At 31.6% G+C, this 21,989-nt stretch overlaps 1 protein-coding gene across 1 annotated transcript; it reads left to right on the top strand.

Moving 5' to 3' along the window:
• Positions 1-1,066: 1,066 nt before the first annotated feature.
• Positions 1,067-20,757, top strand: LOC134718514 (fibrinogen-like protein A). The gene is made up of 5 exons (XM_063581084.1): positions 1,067-2,035; positions 14,695-14,837; positions 16,640-16,736; positions 18,967-19,131; positions 19,992-20,757. The coding sequence occupies exons 1-5, from the start codon at positions 1,708-1,710 to the stop codon at positions 20,252-20,254; spliced, it is 996 nt and encodes a 331-aa protein (XP_063437154.1). The 5' UTR covers positions 1,067-1,707; the 3' UTR covers positions 20,255-20,757.
• Positions 20,758-21,989: the final 1,232 nt, after the last annotated feature.

The following is a 21,989-nucleotide window of genomic DNA, read 5'->3' as shown; positions in this document are numbered from 1 at the left end:
TCCGCAACCAGTCCTGTAATGCACACATAATTCTTCCCAAGATATTCATCACAAACTACTAATAGTTAACTGTTTAGTCAAAATCACGGCTTGCCGAAGCTAACCCTAGCTACTTTTTATGGGGATATTCTTGAGTGGCAATACTTTTGGGAGTCGTTTAAAAACACAATTCACAGCAATCATACACTTACTGATGTCCAGAAATTCACATACCTACAGTCACTTCTAGATGCAGACGCTATGACTGTCATTAATGGTTTAAACTTGTCCAGCGCAAACTATCACAAAGCCGTGGAGTTATTAGTAAATCGCTTTGGGAAAACACACAAGATTAAACAGAGACAATCACATAACGCGGGATTCTAACATGTACCTTTACGCGTTAGCGCTTTATATATGTAACGTCATGGTTGCTATGTATTAACGTCATTGTGTTCCAGCATTAAATCATCCATTTGTATAGACGTCTTTTTCTCTATTCAAAACACAACGCAAACTACAACTTATACGATCACGATAACATTGTTGCCAATATGATGGAATTTGATGCGACTGTCATACAAATGAGAAGTTAAGCTAGCTATAACAAGGTTAAATCCACCATTTTTTACATAAGAAAATGTCTGTAACAAGTTATGCATGACTATGTCAGTTGTCTTTCATTCGTTTGATGTGTTTACGCTTTTGATTGTGCCATTTGGTTAAGGACTTTCCGTTTTGAAATTTCCTCGGAGTTCAGTATTTTTTGTGATTTTAATATTTAGAAAGGAGCGATAACTTCTTGTAAACAAATTAATTTTCAGAAGAATCGTCATTTAATTTCAACATTGTTCTAAAGTGCATCGTATTATAATGTAATTGTCTGTATTTTTCTATCGTGACATTTAACATTAGTATAACACATGACTCTAATGTTTTCTTATTATTGCATGTGAATTATTGTTTTCCCGATGAAAAGATAAAACATGATTAAAGATGATTAAAACATGTTCAGCCAACCATGACTGAAAGCCTATCGCCTAACCTACCACGTGACATGAAAGACACATGTCAGAGAAAGTAAACAATCAATTTAACGGATTGGTTAATTGATGGCTATTTTATGGTTATTGTTACACTCATAATCTGTTTGAATATTAAATATTTATATTAATTTGGAAATCATAAAATTCACAGTGTGTAATACGATAACTAGTTATGGTATAAAGATGAGATGTGGACGTCCAGGGTCTTAGTTCTCGTGAGTTCTCACGAGATTACGATATCTTAGCGGAACAGTCATGTCAAAACTGGTGAAACATCTATTCGGTAACAATGTCTTGAATTAACACAAATCTGTATTAAGTTAGATAATGATGGATTTCTACAAAATGCAGAGAGACAATTGATTAACGAAAACAAAGATTTATTTGTAAATTTTATAATAACAGATATTTTTACCGCTAAGTTGATTTCGACAGTCATTAGAAGATAGATTCGAATAGTATAAAAACGGAAGCAATTTCAAAATTTTCCAAATTAAATTTTGCTAACTGCATATATGAATAACTTAAAAGGCGCAATTAAAACGTTGCATTTATTTTCGAGTTTACCGATTTAATTGGGATTTTTTTTCTTCCAAATAATGGAAAATACATTTGATTTTTTTAACATTGTCATTTTTCGTACCCAGATCTATCTTCAGAGCAATACTTTGATATATTAAAGATGGAGGCTTCAAGATATAAGCAGACACAGTTCGTGTTATTGCTGCTGATTTTCATAACGAGTTTAAACGATTCCATCTGTACAACTGTGCGTGTGGGAAAATATTCTGTCGAGAAAAACAAGCGAGTTATACAAACTATCTCTCCCGTGGAATCAGAACTCGCAAAATCTCTTATTGTCTGTGTACGCAGGTTCCATGGCAGAGATGATGCATGTTTAGCAGACTACAACCCAGAAACACAAACTTGTAACATCTTTACTTCTGGTTGTTGTCCCGGAAACGACGAAATTCAAACAGGATTTTCACTTTTCAGGCGAGATTTAGAAGGTAAGATGAACTTCAGAAGAATTCAAAATATGTTGCAATTATTTGATTATCGATGATATCTATTCCACAAACTGCATTTGTTTTCAACATCTTTAATTCAATCACTTTAATGTTTTTACTTTAATTTTCCCGTAATTTTCACCCAGACCGCATTTGTAAAAAATAGAATCTAAGGTCCATGTTTTCAATCAAGTTAGCAAAATTTGATGCAGGAATGTAGATAACTAATTTATCAGATTATAACTTATAAATATCTACATATTTTACAAGTGTAGATTATTTTTGCTTGTTTTTAATATTTGAAGTTAAATTGACATTTTAAAGACAAAGATTGTTTTACTTCCAATCTCAAACCGTATAAATGCTGTTACTCTCTTAAAAAAGCATATAAATCAATAAAAGAGGTAATTATAGACAGATTAAAGATGTATCTTTTGAATTAATGCAATATGTTTGATATGAAATCATTGTGTGATTAGTTATTATGCAATAAATGGGAAAATCTTGGTCAGTTCACTTGAATGTTTTAGCTCTTTCATCTCTTTAGCTATACAAGAAATTTAAACGAAATCTTAATCAACACAGCAGGAGCAACAAAAGGGTGTCTCATATTATCACTATTATATTCCATTCTCTCATAAATCTGTAATTAGTGTAAACATCCTTACCACATAAAAGTAGAAAATGTTTGATTAGGTGTAAAGTTTGACCTATACATTCTATCCAAAATCTGAGACACTCTTTTGTATTTAATGGTTATAGGAACAACATAAAATAAAATAAACTCTCTCGGGGTTACCATGAAGAAGCTAATTTAAATTAAAAGTGGACATTTCTTGTAAATTTTTTTAGACACAGTAAACATAATAGTTGATTACATAATTGTTGTTTAATACTAACATTGCATTTAATTGAAATAGTAATCTGTTAGCTATCCATTTATACCACTTTTATCAATTTCCATGCATTAAAACGAAAGTAAAAGCATTTTAAAACTGGGGAATTGGAGATATACAATCTTTGTATTGTGCTACTTTAAGGAATCTCTATGTAATTTTGCTATTTTGTTTTTAAGCCAGAAATAAAAGTACCGTGACATTAGCCTTTTCTGATTTCTCAAAGCATTTTCCTAAAGCTATCGTTTCGTATTTTATTTTACACTGCAAACGTTAAGTTAAGCTTTTTATCACATAATATTTTTTTTCTGTATACTAGTAATCCATACAAAATGTGTCCTTTTGTCTCAACCTGTAGTTGAGAAAATGCTCGGTGACCTATCATTTTTATTATTATTGTTGAATATATACTTCGTTTTGACAAAGTATGAATGTACGTACATGATCGTTCTCTTGGCTTTCTATGACCTTTATATTTTATTTTTGAACATCGAAGATTTTGTATTTGATTTTGTAATTTTTAAACTTTTATTAGTGAACTTATCATCCGGTAGTACTGTATGGATGTATACATACTTTCGGACATGTACAGTCACATGAAACTCCCAGCAGTCAGCACTACTGTTTTGACTTGAGTTATCATTTATATGTTCATACTTTTTTAATTAACTGTTAACAAAACGTTGAATTTATAAAAAAAACTTAGGCTTTTCTACCTCTGACATAGATTACATTTTGGCAAACCTATTAGGAATGTTTGGTCCTCAATGCTCTTCAACTTTGTACTTTATTTGGCTTTAAATTTTTTTTTATTCGAGCGTCATGGTATAAATGATGAGTTTAGTTACATTGTATTGATAACAAAACAAACGGACATAATAAGTAAAGATGTATTAAAAAGGGTGAACAAGTCAACGTAATGCTAGTATCTTAATCATTACAAAAAAAACCCCCAAACAAACAAATATGTAACAAAGAAGTTCGTAAATGATCGTTCTCGTGGCTATCTATAATAAATATTAAAGAACACCGAATACTTTATTTGTAATTTTGTAATTTTCACACTTTTCTTTTACTTGAGTGAACTTCTATCATCCGTTAGAACTGTATGGGATGTACAATTACACTTGTTTATAATGTGGACCTTCAATCGGGTTCCGTTTGTAGAAAGTCTGCAGGTTTAAGAACCTTTGTAAAAAAAATCAGAGTTCTGGATCTTGCAAGATTTCCACCAACATCCCCCTTTACCAAATAAATTCAGTGATAGTTGAATAACCGCCCCTCATCGACAGTGCGGTGGATACAATTTTGTTTCCTTCTTAATTGGTTCACATCCTGAAGAAAAATGAAAGAATGAAACTGTTGACCATTCAATCAATAATTTCTAAGGTATAATTACTATCTGAATATTCGCAATAAATAAAGAATTACAAATGTAGAGCATATACTAGTATGTAAATATTGTAAAAAAGATTATATTTGATAAGAATTGCTCAATTTGCTGTTTATCGGAACACCGTTCTATCGGAACATGATGTTATTCAATGTTTTAAAATAACACATATGTTTTCATCGACATTTTGTTTCAAAATGATATAAAATTAGTAAAGGGTCACCTAATCTTTGCAAATGTAATTAAAAAATAGGGAGATATCGCGCTTTAAAAGAATTGCCATACAAGTGAGATGTTTAGTTAGCGATAAACCAGTTTCAATCCACCATTTTCTAAATGTAAAAAGTCCTTAGCCTTGTCAGAAATATGGTAGTTGTTATCCTTTCGTTTGATGTGTTTGAGCTTTTAAATTTGCCATTTGCTTCGGGACTTTCTGTTTAGAATTTTCTTGGGAGTATGTTGTTGTTTGTGTTATTTTACTTTTCACTTCAATATTATCATCTAATCTTTACAAATATCACCTAATTTCTAATGTTATTAATATAAAATTCACGTAAGTGCTATAAACGTTTATTTCAATAAAACTACAGGTATAAAGGAAGCTTGTCGTGTTTTGGATTTTTTGTCAGATTTTCGGAATCCTCTGGTTTTATCCATTTGTATGCCTTGAACAAATTTGCCCGGTGACCCCCATTTTTCTTTTTGTAAATCTTTTACATTTATAATATAAAGCCATCTGTTAAAAGTCTAATAACATTTTAATTACTTTTTAACAGTTTTAGAGAGCTTCAACTTGTCAATGATAAAGCTATGAAAAGTCAAGAGAAAATATTTTCCCGCCAAAATTTCAATGGCTTTTATATCGAAAACAAGCACGGTGACCTATATATTTTTTTTGCTCTTTGGACTCCTTTATTTATCCCCTTTCAATATAAACTAGTGTTTTGAAAAGTTAATTACTTTGAAACTGACAAGCCAACTCCCTTTTTGTTTCCTTGATCGGTAGTATTGAGCCAAAAATTATGGCTACCTGTAGTAGCGAGTTACTTTTAATATTGTGTTTGAAATCATATGTTTTCAATTTTAAAGTGAATTATAGTTGCACTGGACATGTGATGTTGATATTGTGATTTCTTTACATTATTTTCAAAATAGGCAACAGGAAAGCTGAAATCCGTTCATCGATAAAGCACACATGGATGCGTATAAAGCCAAAACGAATTCGCTTACTCTCATCACAAAAATACTCATCGGAATATAATGACAGTATTGCCAGTAACGTTTCTATTAGCCCTTAAGAAGATGAAAAAACCATTTCTACAGAGCAATTAAAATTAAAAATTATATTATTTGGCTTCTGATTTTCTTTCATTTATAAAAACAAGTTAGATTTATGTCAATGATTTTAACATCTGAAATGCGGTATCGGGAACATCAAAAAGATGTTGTTAAACTATCGACTTTTTATATTCTATGGGTAGACTATTACCATTGTTTGTTGCGCTAAATGGCTAGGTCTAATAAATGTAGTTATGATTACAATTGTTATGTAGAAGACATTTGATAATTTGTCGCTTTTGATGGAAAATTGCCATTATTATATTATAGAACTTTCCGTGTGTGTTACATTTTAATGTTGTGTTTCTTTTGTGTCGTAGTTCTCTTATATTTTATGCATGTCCCTCAGTTTAATTTGTAAACCAGATTATTTTTTTTAATCGTTTTTTTTTTGTAATTTCAAACAGAAGTATATTACTGTTGCCTTTATTGATGGCTTCCGGCAAATCTTATACGGAAGTCTATTAGTGATTTTGCATTACGCAATGAAGCCGTTACATATTTCTGGTCATAATATTACTTGAAAGAGAAAAACTTATTTTTGATCATGATAGTACATGAAAGAGAAAAACAGTCGTGTTCAAGTGTAAAACTTAATACGGGGATGCCTTTCCTCTATCTCTACTTTTTTTTAAATTTATGTTGCATTGGCGTTTATTTTTGGTTTCCGTTCAGTATTTCCATTGCCGCGGTTTTCCTCTTATAATTTCACTCGATTTTATTTTGTACCCGAATTTGATTTCTCTCAATTGATTTATAAATGTTGAACAGCTGTATACTACTGTTGCCTATGTTAAAAAGTTCATATTAATAAGTACTTAAAAAACTAGAATATTGACCAAATGAAATATCATAAGTTTGTAATGAGTTATCATAACAACCGGTATTATAACATAAAAGGTGTGTTTGAAATAAAAACTACATATATCATATAAAGACAAAATCTAAGAAAATCTACTCATTGTTTTAACTAATGTCTCACTCTCTCACTCAGAATCTGACTCCCAGAGCGACCAATTACCTTTCAATAAAAAATAACTTTAAAAGCAATACATTTTGTCTAAGAATCTGTCATTTGGTTCAATTCTCTGATAGAAATTCATTTTTATATAAATCATACGAAAAGAAAGCGCCAAAAGTAGTGTTTTATCCAATGAAGTCTCAAAATCTGTAACACGGAAAAACTGGCATGAGGTCTTAATTAAAGAAAACGGAGTACTGGGAACTTTTGTTTACCTTATGGTTGCGTTTTATTCTTGTAACACATTATTTAGGGCTTTTTGGTCACTTTATACCCGCGGCAAAACCACAACTCCCGGTCAAACATAGACAACTCCCCGCATGTGGCGTTCTTCACGATGACAGTTGCGTATCTCAATCCAACGTGTCAAAAACGATTACTCCTACAGCATAAATCTGTCTGTGGTTTTAGAAGTCTAGGTTAGCATTTTTTTTTATACCTCAGTCAACATTTTACTTGTAATGCTTTAACGAAATTAATAGTCTGAAAAAACTAACCCTTAACTACGAATCTTACTGATCGTGGCTACCAATTATTTTGTACCCCAGTCTACATTTGGCATGTATTCTTCTTTGTGCTTCTTTCGTTCATTTATTTTTAGTGTTTAAAATTATTACACAATGTTGACAGCTGTACAGATATTTTGACATTTTTACCTTTTAAATATGTTTATTTTGATCCCACATCGTTGTCAATTTAATGGAATTTGATGTGACTGTCATACAAGTGACAGGTTTAGCTACCTTTAAAACCAGGTTAAATCTATCATTTGTTTACATCAAAATGCCTGTACAAAGTCAGGAATATTGCCGTTGTTATCTATTCGTTTGATGTGTTTGATGTGTTTGAGCTTTTGATTTTGCCATTTGATAATTAGGGTTTTTGATGTTTGAATTTCTCGGGGTTCAGTAATTTTGTGATTTTTTATTTTTTCTTCTATCAATTTGAAGTAATATTTCATACATTCTATTTCCATCTTATATTAATCCAGGTATTGTTTGTTTCAACAATTAACAGATAATTATGAATTATTAACTGTTGAAACAAACAATACCTGGATTAATAGTTATCAAAGGGAAGAGAATGGATTAATATAAGATCTAATTAGAATGTATGAAATATTACTTTCAAATTGATAGAAGAAAAATGTAAAATTAAGAATCATCTGTTTTCCATTTAACCATTTACACGGCAGTGAATCAAGTTGTTTAGATATGCAACCTCATTTTCTAATAGTAATTCAATTATCGATAATGGATCCTGCTATGAAATGTGAGAAAAACAAAGACATTTAAATTGTTATCACATAGATGATCAGATTAACCTAACTCAAACATTGGAGAATAAATTTCACGCTTCAATGGTTTGTAATTAAGTGGAACAATATTTTTTATGTGCTGAGATCAAATACTTGAATAATTCGATTTATGGAAATTAAGATGGTTATATATGATACATATTCGTAAATGTTGATAAGGGAGTTCGTTTAAGGTAACACGATACCGAATGGCATATCTGCCGATTTCCAAATTTTTTGGCACACGTGTTCTTTGAATCATGTTACATCGGAATATGTAATAAAAAATGGGGATCACCATTTTTGTTTTCTTGGTATTTTCACAAGAAAACGTCAATTTTGGCGACAGATTTACTTAGGTATATAGGGGAAATGCCTATTTTTCGGCTTGTCTTTTTAGATTTTCCAATGGATGGCTATGTTCTTATATACGGAGAAAAACAAAAAAACTAACATAATATCCAGGATTGCATTCTGAATCCATGCACATATAGAAACTTATATGTCACCATCCTTGTTTTTGAGATAAATGGCTTCAAAGTGGATTGATACCCTTAGAAGTTGGCCGAAAACGTGTGACGTTTTTAAATACAGAATGTAACGTTATTCTTTAGATCAGATATGCATTCTTTATAAGTTTAACAAACTGCGAAATATAAAGGATCCAGCTTGAAATTCCACGAACATGTAGGAGACGTAAGCCGGAGTCTGTACTCTGCGTGCCTTTTTTTTTTTTTTTTTTATCAAAATGCATAATCAAGCAACCTGGCATGAACAAAAAATAAAGAAAATCCAGACGATACGCGCAGCTTTAATATAAGTTTTAACACCATGTATATAATTTTAACTTGAAGCAAAAAGACTGTAGTGCTAAATACTTAGCCGTATACACCCTATATACCAAGTGTGGGATTGACGGTTGAACGGACACATGTGACACAATACGATGAGACGTGCCTTTTAGGATTTTGGTGACAAAACATATTTTTGAATATATATAGTTATTTGGAGATCTAAAATGAAGTAGCATTGTAAGCAAACTTACATTTCCGTCTTTTTGTTTTTGGTGGAAAGTTAATTAATTGGCAATTTTACTACACCACCTTATTTCAATCATTATGGTTTGAATTTTCTACCGAAGAATAAAAATTTTAAGACTTAAACAAATATGTTCTAAGAGACTGAAATGTTACTGTGATAATTATACATATCAAAACTTTCCAATCTAGGGGACTAACCTTGACTAAAACTACAAATTAGAAACTAAAAAAAAACAAATTAGAAAAAAATAGAACTCGTCCAATTTGCTTGATTTCTTTGGTTTTGGTGTCGTTAGGTATAGATATAGGAAGATTTGGTGTGAGTGCCAATGAGAGTACTCTCCATACAAATAACAATTTAAAAAAGTAAACCATTACAGGTCAATGTACGGCCTTCAACACGGAGCCTTGGCTCCAGATGTTGCTTTCTTATAAATTGCATATCCCATATCTCCATTTATCATTATAACAGCCAACTGTTGCACAAATAAAATTTTCCATATAATTGTTTGCTTTATTTATACTTGTTCTTTTATTAGTCTCATGTTACCCTCTTCCATAATGAGCAAGCGGTAACGTAGATATTTCTGTTGGCGTAAATGTTCGTAAACTTTGTCGATTTCTTAGAAAAATTAGGGGCAATGATTTGAATTTTAACAACTAAAGTTTGAAGTGACGGTTGTAAATTGTCGGATTGATTGCTGTTTGCTTTACGTCCAGTGGCAAATATATCATGCATGTTCAGGGCGAGAACAAGTAAACAATAATTCTAATGCAATTTGGATGTAACAATTTTTTTCATTGGCTAAAAGTTGCCGTCAAATCCACAGTTGACCAGGCGTAACTAAGGAGGGACCTGCCATTTTGAATGGATGAATCAACAAATGTTCGATTTCTACTATAAAATCGAAAATAAAACAATACCTTCCTCGAATTCACCGATTTAATGTTATTTTATCCGAATTTGAAGCGTACAGGTAACGTCATAACCTCCAGTTTGTAAGTTTTCAGTTGTATGACGTCACGTTTAGACATGACGTCTTTGTGCCAAAATCATTTATGAATTTTCACGGATTTTTTTTATTTGACAAATTTAGACATTTTTTCAAGTTTTATCGTATTTTTTCTTTTTGAAATGCATTAGAATCGGAATAACAGTACTGTAGTTGAAGAGTTGCCACCGTCGCCAGTAAAACTGCATTTGCGACCGTCAAATCTACAATTGACGGTGGCAACTCTTCAACTACAGTACTGTTATTCCTTAAATACAATTGGTAGGTTATGTAGAGGTGTTCCGGGATTATGGTCGAGTAAATTTGGAATGACACTGCAAAATGAGGGTTTATTGGATAGGGACAGAAATTTTATCTTGCAACAGGCCACCTACGGACCCCCAAAGAGTTGTTGCAAAGGTTTTTGATTTTCAAAGAGCATAGCACTCTCTTTATTCCTCAGGCATCGGATTTAATGTCCCCATTCTGAACGGATGTGGCTGCAAACTTGATACATCCCGCACAGCCAAATAGACTTCTCACTTTCGAAGCATTTTACTGCCGGTCGGAAGAATACCAAGTGACCATTTCTATTTGGCCTATTCATCCTTGTGGTGTAATTCGTAGGATAAAAATATATATATAAAAATTGCGTAATTGTCAGAAATATAAAATGTATATGTTCTCACTACGGAACAAGTATCTTTCTGTCGTTTGAATAAAAAGTTAGTCAGTCGTTTGCTTGTAAATTTCGAGAGAAAAAAAATGGTAACGGAACCAGTTTGACAAGAGCCAGTCCTGACTATCAACTTGTGTTCATAGACGCAAGTAAATACATGGGGCTGTCTTTAATCAGACTTTAACTGGACTTGAATTGTTTTTAATTTTATTTTTTCCAAATCAAGTTCTCATGTATTTCTCAGTCTATGTTAACTTTCTCAGACCTCATTCCAAATTTGCTGTATGTCCCGTGTAGATTTGGTCTACAAGATTACAAAGCTGCACTTTATTTTATAAATGTTTCAGAAACTATATCGGATTCACTCTGTACAGACCAATGAATATGAGAGACTGTTTATACTTGGAACACGGTGAATGTTTTTCGGCAAAATAACAAAGTTAAACCACGTTTTACATTCCATACTAACAAACTATTTTTTGTATGGGTTTTAAAGTCTGATTGTACAATGTATTGTTCTTTTTCGCCTAATTCTATTCGAATTCTCATACAGATGATAACATTTTTCAATTAAGCCCAAGCGGTGTTTTTGACGACCATTTTAACACGAATTAAAATTTGTACAATTCCTGTTTTATTACGCATCATCCTAAGTTTCTATAGATTAGATTTCTACGATAATTTCATGGTATATAGATACGGCGTTCATCATGAATAAGTATTTATTGCAAATATTTTACAGAGCTCCTTGTACTTCAATTGTTTGATAGATGTTTGTTTTTTTGAGTTTTGAAAGTGAAAGTACAAATGTACTTTTTCCTTAAATCTACATACTGTAACTTAATATTATACATAAGATATGCAAATCATGCTTAATACATTATGAGAACAAGATTCTTATGTAAACCTACCTTCCGTGGCTAATTCATTTAAATTTGGAAAGCACGTGGTGAAAGTAATTAATCCACACAAAAAATAACAAATGAATTTACCGTTATACCGGATAACAGAGAAATACATTAAACCACAAATCAAATTCGGAACACGCTTAGATAACCCGTGATTCTGTTTTTATCCCCAACATCTATCAGATAGTTACAATATATATATATAAAGTTCATATTCAGAGTTATAATTGTAAAATTATAGAGAATTAATGTATTTAATGATAAACAATGTATAACGACAAATAATATATAAACTAACAACATTATAAAAAAATACTACCTGAAGATACCCTGGTCTTAAGGTACTAACAAACAGGGATCTTTACTGAAATAGCTGTACCAGTGAAGAAATCTGTTAACAGCATGTGATATATTGTTGTTGAATAAAAAAAAAAAAAAAAAAAAAGCAAATATAAACCAAGAATAAAATAAAATGACAATACTCAATCTGTTATACATAAGAACATAATATAGATAAATCGTGCAGATGCTTAAATATTTAGGAAACAGAATATTTAAAAGTAAAGTAATACATTTTTAAAGCTTAACAATGAGCAGAAGAATTGCCGGAAAACGATAAAGCAATCTATGTCAAATAAGTTAACCGTTACGTATTGCATCAAAACTCTCGGCACTCTGCATCTAGAAAATTTTTTTGTTAAAAATGTCACATAGTTACCAATTTTTTTTTAATTCAAAATCACCTTGTGATTGCAGAACCTGCTATATTGGCTTGTATACATACATCATGTGTGAACGTTATTCGATAACGTCAGGAATGATAACTCGTGGCGTAACGTCCTTCGGTATCGTGTTACCTTAACTAGAAAGTACGTATTACTAAAACGTGCGACATTGTTTACACAAACTATATAATATATATGGGAAATTCATAGCATTTATAACTTTTCAATATTTATGGAATAATATTTACATGAACTTTTATATTTTTTATACGATATATTTTAGATTTTTGAAGATATTTTTTATAGGGATTGGCACGAATACTGACAAACGTTATCTTTTACTTGAAGGATTTTTGTGTAATAACATTACTTTTCGATTGCTGCCAATGAAAAGCTTCACGTTTTTTTAATAACAAAGAAAGTTACACACTATGTTGGCCAGTGTATTTGAAGTTAATATCAGAATTTTGCAAACACTTTATTAAAAGCATTGTTTCCAAATGTGTTTGCATTGTTTTTATCTATCCCGCATCTGACATCTAAGAATTTGCGTTCACAAGGTATCATTGTCGTGCAATAACCAACAATATTGTCTATAATTCTGATAAAATTGGTAAAATCAAAATGACGGTACAAATTGGTCAATGAAAACAATCTTTCCCCAAAAATTAACGTTATAATAACATTAACGGTACCTATTTTCCTGCACCAGATGCGCAATTCGTCTCTTCTGTGATGCTTGTGGCCAAAATATTTTAAATCCAAAGCTTATATAATAGTTATCAAAGTTACCAGGGTTATAATTTAGTACACCAGACGCGCGTTTCGTCTACATAAGACTCATCAGTGACGTTCATATCAAAATATTTGAAAAGCCAAACAAGTTCAAAGTTGAAGAGCATTGGGGATCCAAAATTCCAAAAAGGTTGTGCCAAATACGGCTAAGGTAATCTATGCCTGGGATAAGAAAATCCTTAGTGTTTCGAAAAATTCAAACTTTTGTAAACAGGAAATAAAAAAAAATAAAAATTACCACATTAAAAGATGGAGAGCTATAATCCAAAAGTTTAAATAAGTATAGCCAAATCTGCGCAAGTAATCAGAGCTTTGCATGAGGGAGATACATTCCTTAATTTATAATATTTTTTAACGTTTAGTAACAACAAATTTTGATAACACAAAAAATCCGTCTTTTCAAGGCAGTACCGAAGTACTGGCTACTGGGTTGGTGATACTCTCGGGGACTACCAGTTCACCAGCAGAGGCATCGACCAAGTGGTAGTAATGACATTAACGGTACCAATTTTCCTACACCAGATGCGCATTTCGACAATACATATCTCTTCAGTGATGCTCGTGGCCAAAATATTTGAAATCCAAAGCTAATATGAAACTTGAAGAGCTATTATAAAAAAAGTTCAAAAAGTATAGCCAAATCCGTGCAAGGAATCAGAGCTTTGCATGAGGGAGATACATTCCCTAATTTCTAACATTTAGTAACAATCCATGCAAGGAATCATATACTAGGAGCTGTGTTCAAATGTTGTTTTCGTGGTCTCATAGTATATAAAGTACATGTATCAACGTCTCATTGATCTTGTAAATGGTTGGTACAAAATCGTACAACTATACAGATTATTGAGAAACATCTATCAATTGCAAAATTCTATGTAAAACAGTTTCAGATGTTTTGCGTGCATAAGTGTTTCTCGTGTCTGGTTTTTCTTATAAATTAAACCTTTGGTTTTCCTGTTAAATGGTTTTACACTCGTCCTTTTAATGACTATTTATGGCTTGCTGTTCGGTGTGAGCCTCAGCTCCGTGTTGAAAGCTGTACTTCGACAGTTACTGATTTACTTTTATCAATGCTCTACCGTTTAGTACTTTTTTTGGCCATAAAATAATTATGACAACACGGCTTCCCATGGCGGACGCTTATCAATTAAAAAGAATTAACCTGTGTAACTTAAATATTCTCCTGACAATTATTAGTGTTTTAAATAGTCCAACGATGGCTAATGATGTAGAGATAATCTTTGATATACAAACCGTATTTGTACTTTATAAATATAGCTGTTTCTCGAATATATAATATTGACAGGAAATTAATTTTGTTTTCGTTCTGGTTCTCAGTTATAATCTCTATGTTTCATCTCGTAGACAAATAGGTTGGGAATGTTACCAGTAATTAAATATGCATTTGCTTATCTGTCATATTTAAATCTATGGAACTCCTAAAGTCAAGATAAGGGTAGTGTTGAATTTTAGTGTTAGTTAACTTTTAGAAGTTCGGGGCATATACACTTTTATACAAAGCCCTATATTTTGACCTTTTGAAAATACCGTTTACCTATATTTTGTATTTTGCAGGTTTGATTAGTCAACCTGCACATGATTGTTCATTTTATAAAAATGCAGGACAACCAACCGGTGTTTATACGATTTACCCCGAACATGGTCCGAATGGTATATCAGTTTATTGCGATATGGACGAAGATGAAGGTGGCTGGATAGTGAGTTAAATCTATTTCATGTTCCGAGTTGTCGATTTGACACAAAAAAATATCCTCTCTAAAACATCAACATACCCTAAAAAATAACGGTTTATGTTTACAGCTAGAGACCTACCCTCAGTGACGAGTACAAAATAAAGCAACAGTATAATACCGTTGTTCAATAGTCACAATTTTATAAAACAAAAACAAATCCGGATAACAAACTAAACCCGCTGAAAAGAACATAAAAACAGAAAGTACAACAAACAACAAACGCAAACGCAAAACATACATATAAACGTACTGTTAAAATCCGTACCGTATGTTGTAAACTGGATAGCTGAAACATTGCTATCAGTGGTGTCAATCTGATAAATATTCTAAAACGATCTATTGATCTTCTCTGAAATATTCACAATCTAAACAATTTTGAGTAATATTTAATCCATTGATTTGTCTATGCTCAACACTTCTGTTCCTAATAAATAATCGTAGATCACATACACAGTCCTATTAATCACAGTTGTTTCTCTAGAAAAAAGGGGAAATGCAAGCACAATTTCAATGTTTAAGCAGTTGGGAATCAAAACCTTCATTGATCTAACACAAAAGATAATATGAAAGGAAATGCTGGACCTTGTAATGGACAACAAAGTTGTGTTTTTCTTATCAAACATTCATATAATCTTTTCAAAGCCAAACAACAAAATTCTTGCAAAAGTTGTTAATCCCACTTCAGGTCCTGTCACTGAATCAACAATTGAATGCTTACCTGTCATACACCGCAGTTAATATGAAATTTGCAATACTACCGAAATAATCTCCTCGAAATATTCCTGCAGATGATTTAGAATCTTTGACAGTCGTGATCACTTAAACTTTCAAACCTTTTTTTCCAATTCTCAGCATACCTTGCGTGGCGTTTATTTATCTCAATTAATACTTTAATACTTAACGCTCGTGCATTCTCAAACTATCCGGATGTTTTTTACAGGGATATCGTCCTGACACAACAACAATCGACTTGAGTTAAAAGAAAAAAAACTACTTAAACCGTTACTACGTATTTCTTTGATCACCACCACAAATTACCTTATCTATAACATTTGACGCCGCATCATCTTACTTTCTAAATGTTATGATACGAGAATAGTCAACTGTAAATTATTGATTGATTTATTGGTGATTAATGTCACTTTCAACACTATTGTGCAATTTTGTGGTGGTCAGTTTGTATTTGCAGAGGGAAACGAAGTGCCCAGAGAATCTGCGACATTCTGTCATTTGAAAATCAAACGATTGTGTTTAATTTTTCTGACTTAGTGATCAATTGCATTGGGGATAATGCAGGTGTAGCGCGCGAAGCTCATCATATCGACACACTCGATCTTTCACCTCATATACCTTGACTGATTTGCAATACAGATTTAGCTAGCAAGAACGCAATCTAACACAATGTATTATACACATGATCATGAAACCAGATTTAAAATTACTGTACTTAATAATATAGACTTAAAATTGAAAGCAACACGTAACAAATTGCACGCGTCTGAAGTTCTTTTCTGAATTTAAACAGACACGTCCAAAGCCGAATATTTAAAAGACAAGAATGTAAAAGAATCTAAACAGTTGAAAAGCTATATTACAAAAATGATCTATAACATAGCCAAATCCATCTAAGGTAAACTTTGATTGAAGGTAATTAACAATTGACCATAAGATAAGAAGTTTCAATTTAGTATTTAAAAATTAAGGAAATTATAGCATAAATTCTATAAAACAACATCGATGAATTGCTATTTTCATCTTTAAACAAGGTTATACAACGACGGTTTAACGGCTCAGTGGACTTTTATAGGAACTGGGAGGAGTACAAGTCTGGTTTTGGAAACGTAAATGGTGAACACTGGCTAGGCAAGTAATGTTATTACCGCGTAACCGCATCATAATTCTCAGTAAATTCAGAAATTATTGCGATGTTTTACTATTTCGAAAAATGCGACAGGGTGATAATCGCAATAAGTAAAACCGCATTTAAAATATTTTATTTGAATCAAACAGGAAATTTGGTGGAAGCTATCATTCACAGGCTTAGTAACTTCAATCCACTCGTCAGAGTTTTTTTTTAAAGATTCGGTTGGATAAACATAGCAAGTAAAACGAAATAAACTTTCCATTTTGCAAGAAAACGAAAAATATCTCAGGAATACATTTATAGAAAATAAATCTTTATGAATTTCATTGATTCGATACGCTTTTCTCTTTTCAAAAGAAAAAGAAGGATTGCAGAAGATCACCTTTTCCTTGAGGGAGTTGTAATATTTTTTCTTAGTAATTTTTTGATTTATGACGGGTGAATTTAAGACTATATCTGTTTTAAAATATGATAGTACAGTAGCACTGACAAATGTATTGACGTTGTCGTTGGGGGCTTACATACAACCAGTACACAGCTACTTTTTCATAGGTACTATTTTTGTACCTAACATCTGTAGTACTGTACATTTACTTTTAATATTCAGTACTTTTTCTTTACTTTAGAATTATTGTTATATTTAGATACTTGTATTTTCCAGTACTTGATTTATACTTAAAATATTGGTACAAAAATAATACCAACAATGATCACAGTATTCCATGTTTGATCATCATAACTTTATGAGATTTGAAATAGACAACTTTCAAAATTCTGAAAATGTAACCGTGCAACCGAAAATCTGTAGTAGTTAAATTTCAAGTACAAATAAAGTACTGTAAAATTCAGGTACCTAATACTACAATAATTTTAAGTAACAAAATAGTATTGAATATTGCAAGTAGATTTCCAGTACTACAGATTTTTGGTACAAAAATAGTACATATGCAAAAGTAGCTGTGTAGAGGCCTTGAGTCTTTTCTAGTAAACATACACTTATAGATATTTGTGCATTCGAAAAACTTTAGAACACTTAACACCAACATGTGAAAACAAAGGGATTTATCAATGCGTAATTAAAAATGATAATTGAAAAGGCTAAAAACATCACCAGTTTAATTTTATTGTTCTTGCATCCTAACATCATAAGACGTCTATGAATCAAGATGTCTTCAAATATAGACAAGTTTCTATACATTATTGCAATCATTAACCCTATAAAATTGAGAATGGAAATGGAGAATGTGTCAAAAAGACAACCCGAGCAAAGAGCAGAAAACAGTTGAAGGCCAAAAATATGTCTTCAGTACAGTAAGAACTACCCCCCTTGGAGGCATGCTTCAGTTGACCCCCTAAACAAAATGTGAACTATAAAAAAGAAGATGTGGTATGATTGCCAATGAGACAACTATCCATAAAAGACCAAAATGACACAGACTTTAACAACTATAGGTCACCGTACAGCCTGCAACAATGAGCAAAGCCCATACCGCAAAGTCAGATATAAAAGGCCCCGATAAGACAATGTAAAACAATTTAAACGAGAAAACTAACGGCCTTATCTATGTAAAAAAAATGAACGAAAAACAAATATGCAACACATAAACAAACGAAAACCACTGAATTACAGGCTCCTGACTTGGGACAGGCTCAAAACATAAATAATGTGGCGAGATCTTAACCCTCCCCTATACCTCTAGCCAATGTAGAAAAGTAAACGCATTACAATATGCACATTAAAAATTCAGCTCAAGAGAAGTCCTAGTGTGATGTCAAAAGATGAAACCAAAAAAAATAAACGAAATGACAATAATACATAAATAACAACAGACTACTAGCAGTTAACTGACATGCCAGCTCCAGACTTCAATTAAAATGATTGAAAGATTATGAATACTTATTATTACATTTTTAGCTAAGATCATGATTTTTTTCAAATTTTTATTTAATTCACTTGTGCACTTTATTGTGGGACCTCGCGCATGTCGTGTCATGATGAACGATAAATTTTATTGTGTAATGCAATTGCGTAAGGAATAAGGCAAGCTGCGCTGTTAGCCAATCTGAATAACGTATCATAGTGAAACATACATTGAATGTTATTATATGATAATGAACCACACTTTTTTTTATTGCAACTAATGTGATAAGAGTATTTTTTTGTTAATGATAATGGATGTCTTTTTTGTTTTTGTATTCATAATAGCAACATGTCATATACTTTTGCAGGCAACGAAAACATATACCAGATGACGCGAGGTAGCAGTTATGTACTCAGAATAGATTTACAAGCTTTCGATGGAAATACAGCATATGTAAAATATTTCAATTTTACTATAGCAGATGAAACCGATGACTACAGGCTAACCCTCGGAGAATATTGTGGAACTGTCGGTTAGTTTATATATAATATTTCTATCATATATATTCCCTAAAAAAGTAATCTCTTCATAAATGTATATCATAAAGAGATACGAGAAACACATTGAAAAGGAAAAAAGATGTTAGCTATGGACGATTTCTCTTTTTTAAAAATGTCCTGAAATCAATACTTAAAGAATGTACATTGATGACTTTGCGTTTGAATCTTATGTTCAATGGTAGTTCGAGGAAGAAAAATAAGATCACTTGAATTACAATTATTTACGGAGGATACTGTATCATTTTGATTATTTACTTTCTTTGTTTTTCATCTTCTGTTCTGTATTTTCGTAATAAAAGGTATCAAGGTTCTTTTTTTTATTTAATTAGACATTTAATATGATAAACGTAAAAAAATACAGCGAAATATCCCATATCAATTTTGGAATATTTATCTGAATCTGTCAACTTTTTTGCTATCTTTGATCCCGTAACATTTTAAGATATTATTTTTTGTAACATTGCAATGAAAAATAACTCGGTTTGTACCGTGGTTCAAATAACGGCAACAGTAGTATACCGCTGTTCGAAAGTCATAACTCGATTGAGGTAAAGTCTGCATTAAAAAAATAGATCGTCTTGAAGCATTTGTGAAGTTAGATATAAGAAGATGTGGTATGAGTGCCATTGAGAAGATCTAAATTGGGGATGCTTGATTATAATTTCTCTAAATCATGATGATCAATGAAATTTAAGAGTAAATATTTATCATTTCGACCATGAAGTAAAAATCAAAATTGAAAATGATTTCACAACATGCTTTATTGCTCATAGCAAAAATTCGAAGGGATACATGAATTTAATGATAAAATGTAAATCTTTTCAATACTAAGGTGAAGATGGGACTCATGGCATGATGTACAACAATAATGCACAATTTAAGACGAAAGATAAAGACGACACTGCGAGAGGAAGTATTCCACCGTGTAGCGAGAAGTTACATTCGGGGTGGTGGTTTCAGAAATACTGTTCTAGTGTTAATTTAAATGGAGAATGGACTACCGAGAATCGAGATGACTCCATAAATTGGCAGTACTGGGAATCTTATTTGAAAAATGGTTTGGAGAGGACGTCGATGAAAATTCGTCGTAAATAAAGTACATCTACCACATGATAAACAACAATAACTGTTTTAGATCAACTGATTACACATATGTGATGTTAAGCTAGTTGGTACGGCTAATGTTATTATGACATTTTTGTAAGTTTGTTCTCCATCATTTTTAGTTTGAGGTAATATCATCTTCATTTTAAAAGAATATTGAATCGAATCAGACGAGTACAGCGTGGTACTTTTGAGGACCATAAGACCAACGTCCTTAATTTTGATTAAAGTTGCTGATTATTGTACCGTTATAGTTTTTTTTATTAAGATATATTTATTAAAATTAATGTGTGTTAGATGTCAATTTGAACATATTACATGCACATCAACATGATTAAGACTAGATAAGGTTAATTTAGAATGAATAGCTATGCGTTGTTATTGACTGACACGCCAGTCCAAAATTCTGATGTGCTAGTTCATGCAGGAGGACATGTCATCATACACACATATAAAGGAAAACTGTCAAGTCCTTTTACTTATGAATATTGAAACTTATACGTTTCAAACATTCGCTACTGTTCATATTATTGCGTTCATGTGTAAATAAAAATAGGCTAAACACAATGACAGTACATGTTGCTTATTATTTTAACTTTTGTTTTTATTAGAAATATGATAATTACACAAACAGTTAGGTTAATGTATTAGAAATCAAGGAATAGCAGATGATAAAACATTTTGTAGCTCATTTTTTATTTTATTTTATAACCGTGGAGTGCTACCATAGATTTGTGACGATTGAACAACCTGTACTAAGTCAGGTATAGATTGTTAGTTATGTCTTATCGGTTGTAGTCCAGCTGATTAGATAATAGCCTTTCCATGGCATCATTATTATGAGACTGTTTAGGATCATTATTGTGAAAATAAAGTTTTTATTAAAAATATGATAATCTTTTGTTTAAAAATTAAATAATGATATAGAAGTGTATATTTATGTCAAGTAGCCTCCATTCACCCCTCCAAGTCGATAACTATCTCCATGAGATATATGATAATTTTGTCAACATGAACCATTTATAAGACTAATGAGATTTTGATCCATTTGAGAATACAGTACCACACGAACAAAAGGTGTACACAACACTCTTATAACGTTTAACAGAATGCTGTTATTATTAAAGGATAGTTTGCTGCATCAAACTTTAACCAAATTTATCTTTTTAATTTTACCTTTTTATGGAGTAATATGACCTTGACAATATAGTGGGCTATGGCACCACAATGAAACCTTCTGAACGTAACTACTGGGATACCGTTTTATAAAAAAAAATCATACTTGTTCGCCATCACTTGTAGTTTTTGATACCGAGATTGATTGAATGAATATTTTACTGCAGTTATGGGACTTTGACTATTTTAATATTATACTGCACCAGCGCAACTCACCTAACGTGATATGACATAACACTCATTTTTGATATACATGAAAAGATTTAAACATTAATTTTGATATGACAAGTTTTGATGCAGTAATTGGACCTTGGTCAGTTTAGTATTATAACACAACAGCGCTTTGTGAACACAAATCCTCTGACATTTTTGACAGAAATATCTCATACTTTCTACATAAGTGACCTTATAATATTTTCATTTGGATACCAGCTATTTTTATCATTTGTACTGTCATTATGATTCAATCACTTTGTCTGGCGCACCGTTTATAATTCTATTGTGCTGTATATTTGTGCTATCGTAAACTAATTTAGGTGTGTGTTGTTTA

Source organism: Mytilus trossulus, chromosome 5, assembly GCF_036588685.1.
Source record: "Mytilus trossulus isolate FHL-02 chromosome 5, PNRI_Mtr1.1.1.hap1, whole genome shotgun sequence".
Lineage (NCBI taxonomy): Eukaryota > Metazoa > Mollusca > Bivalvia > Mytilida > Mytilidae > Mytilus > Mytilus trossulus.
This window is presented reverse-complemented; position numbering and strand designations above follow the sequence as displayed.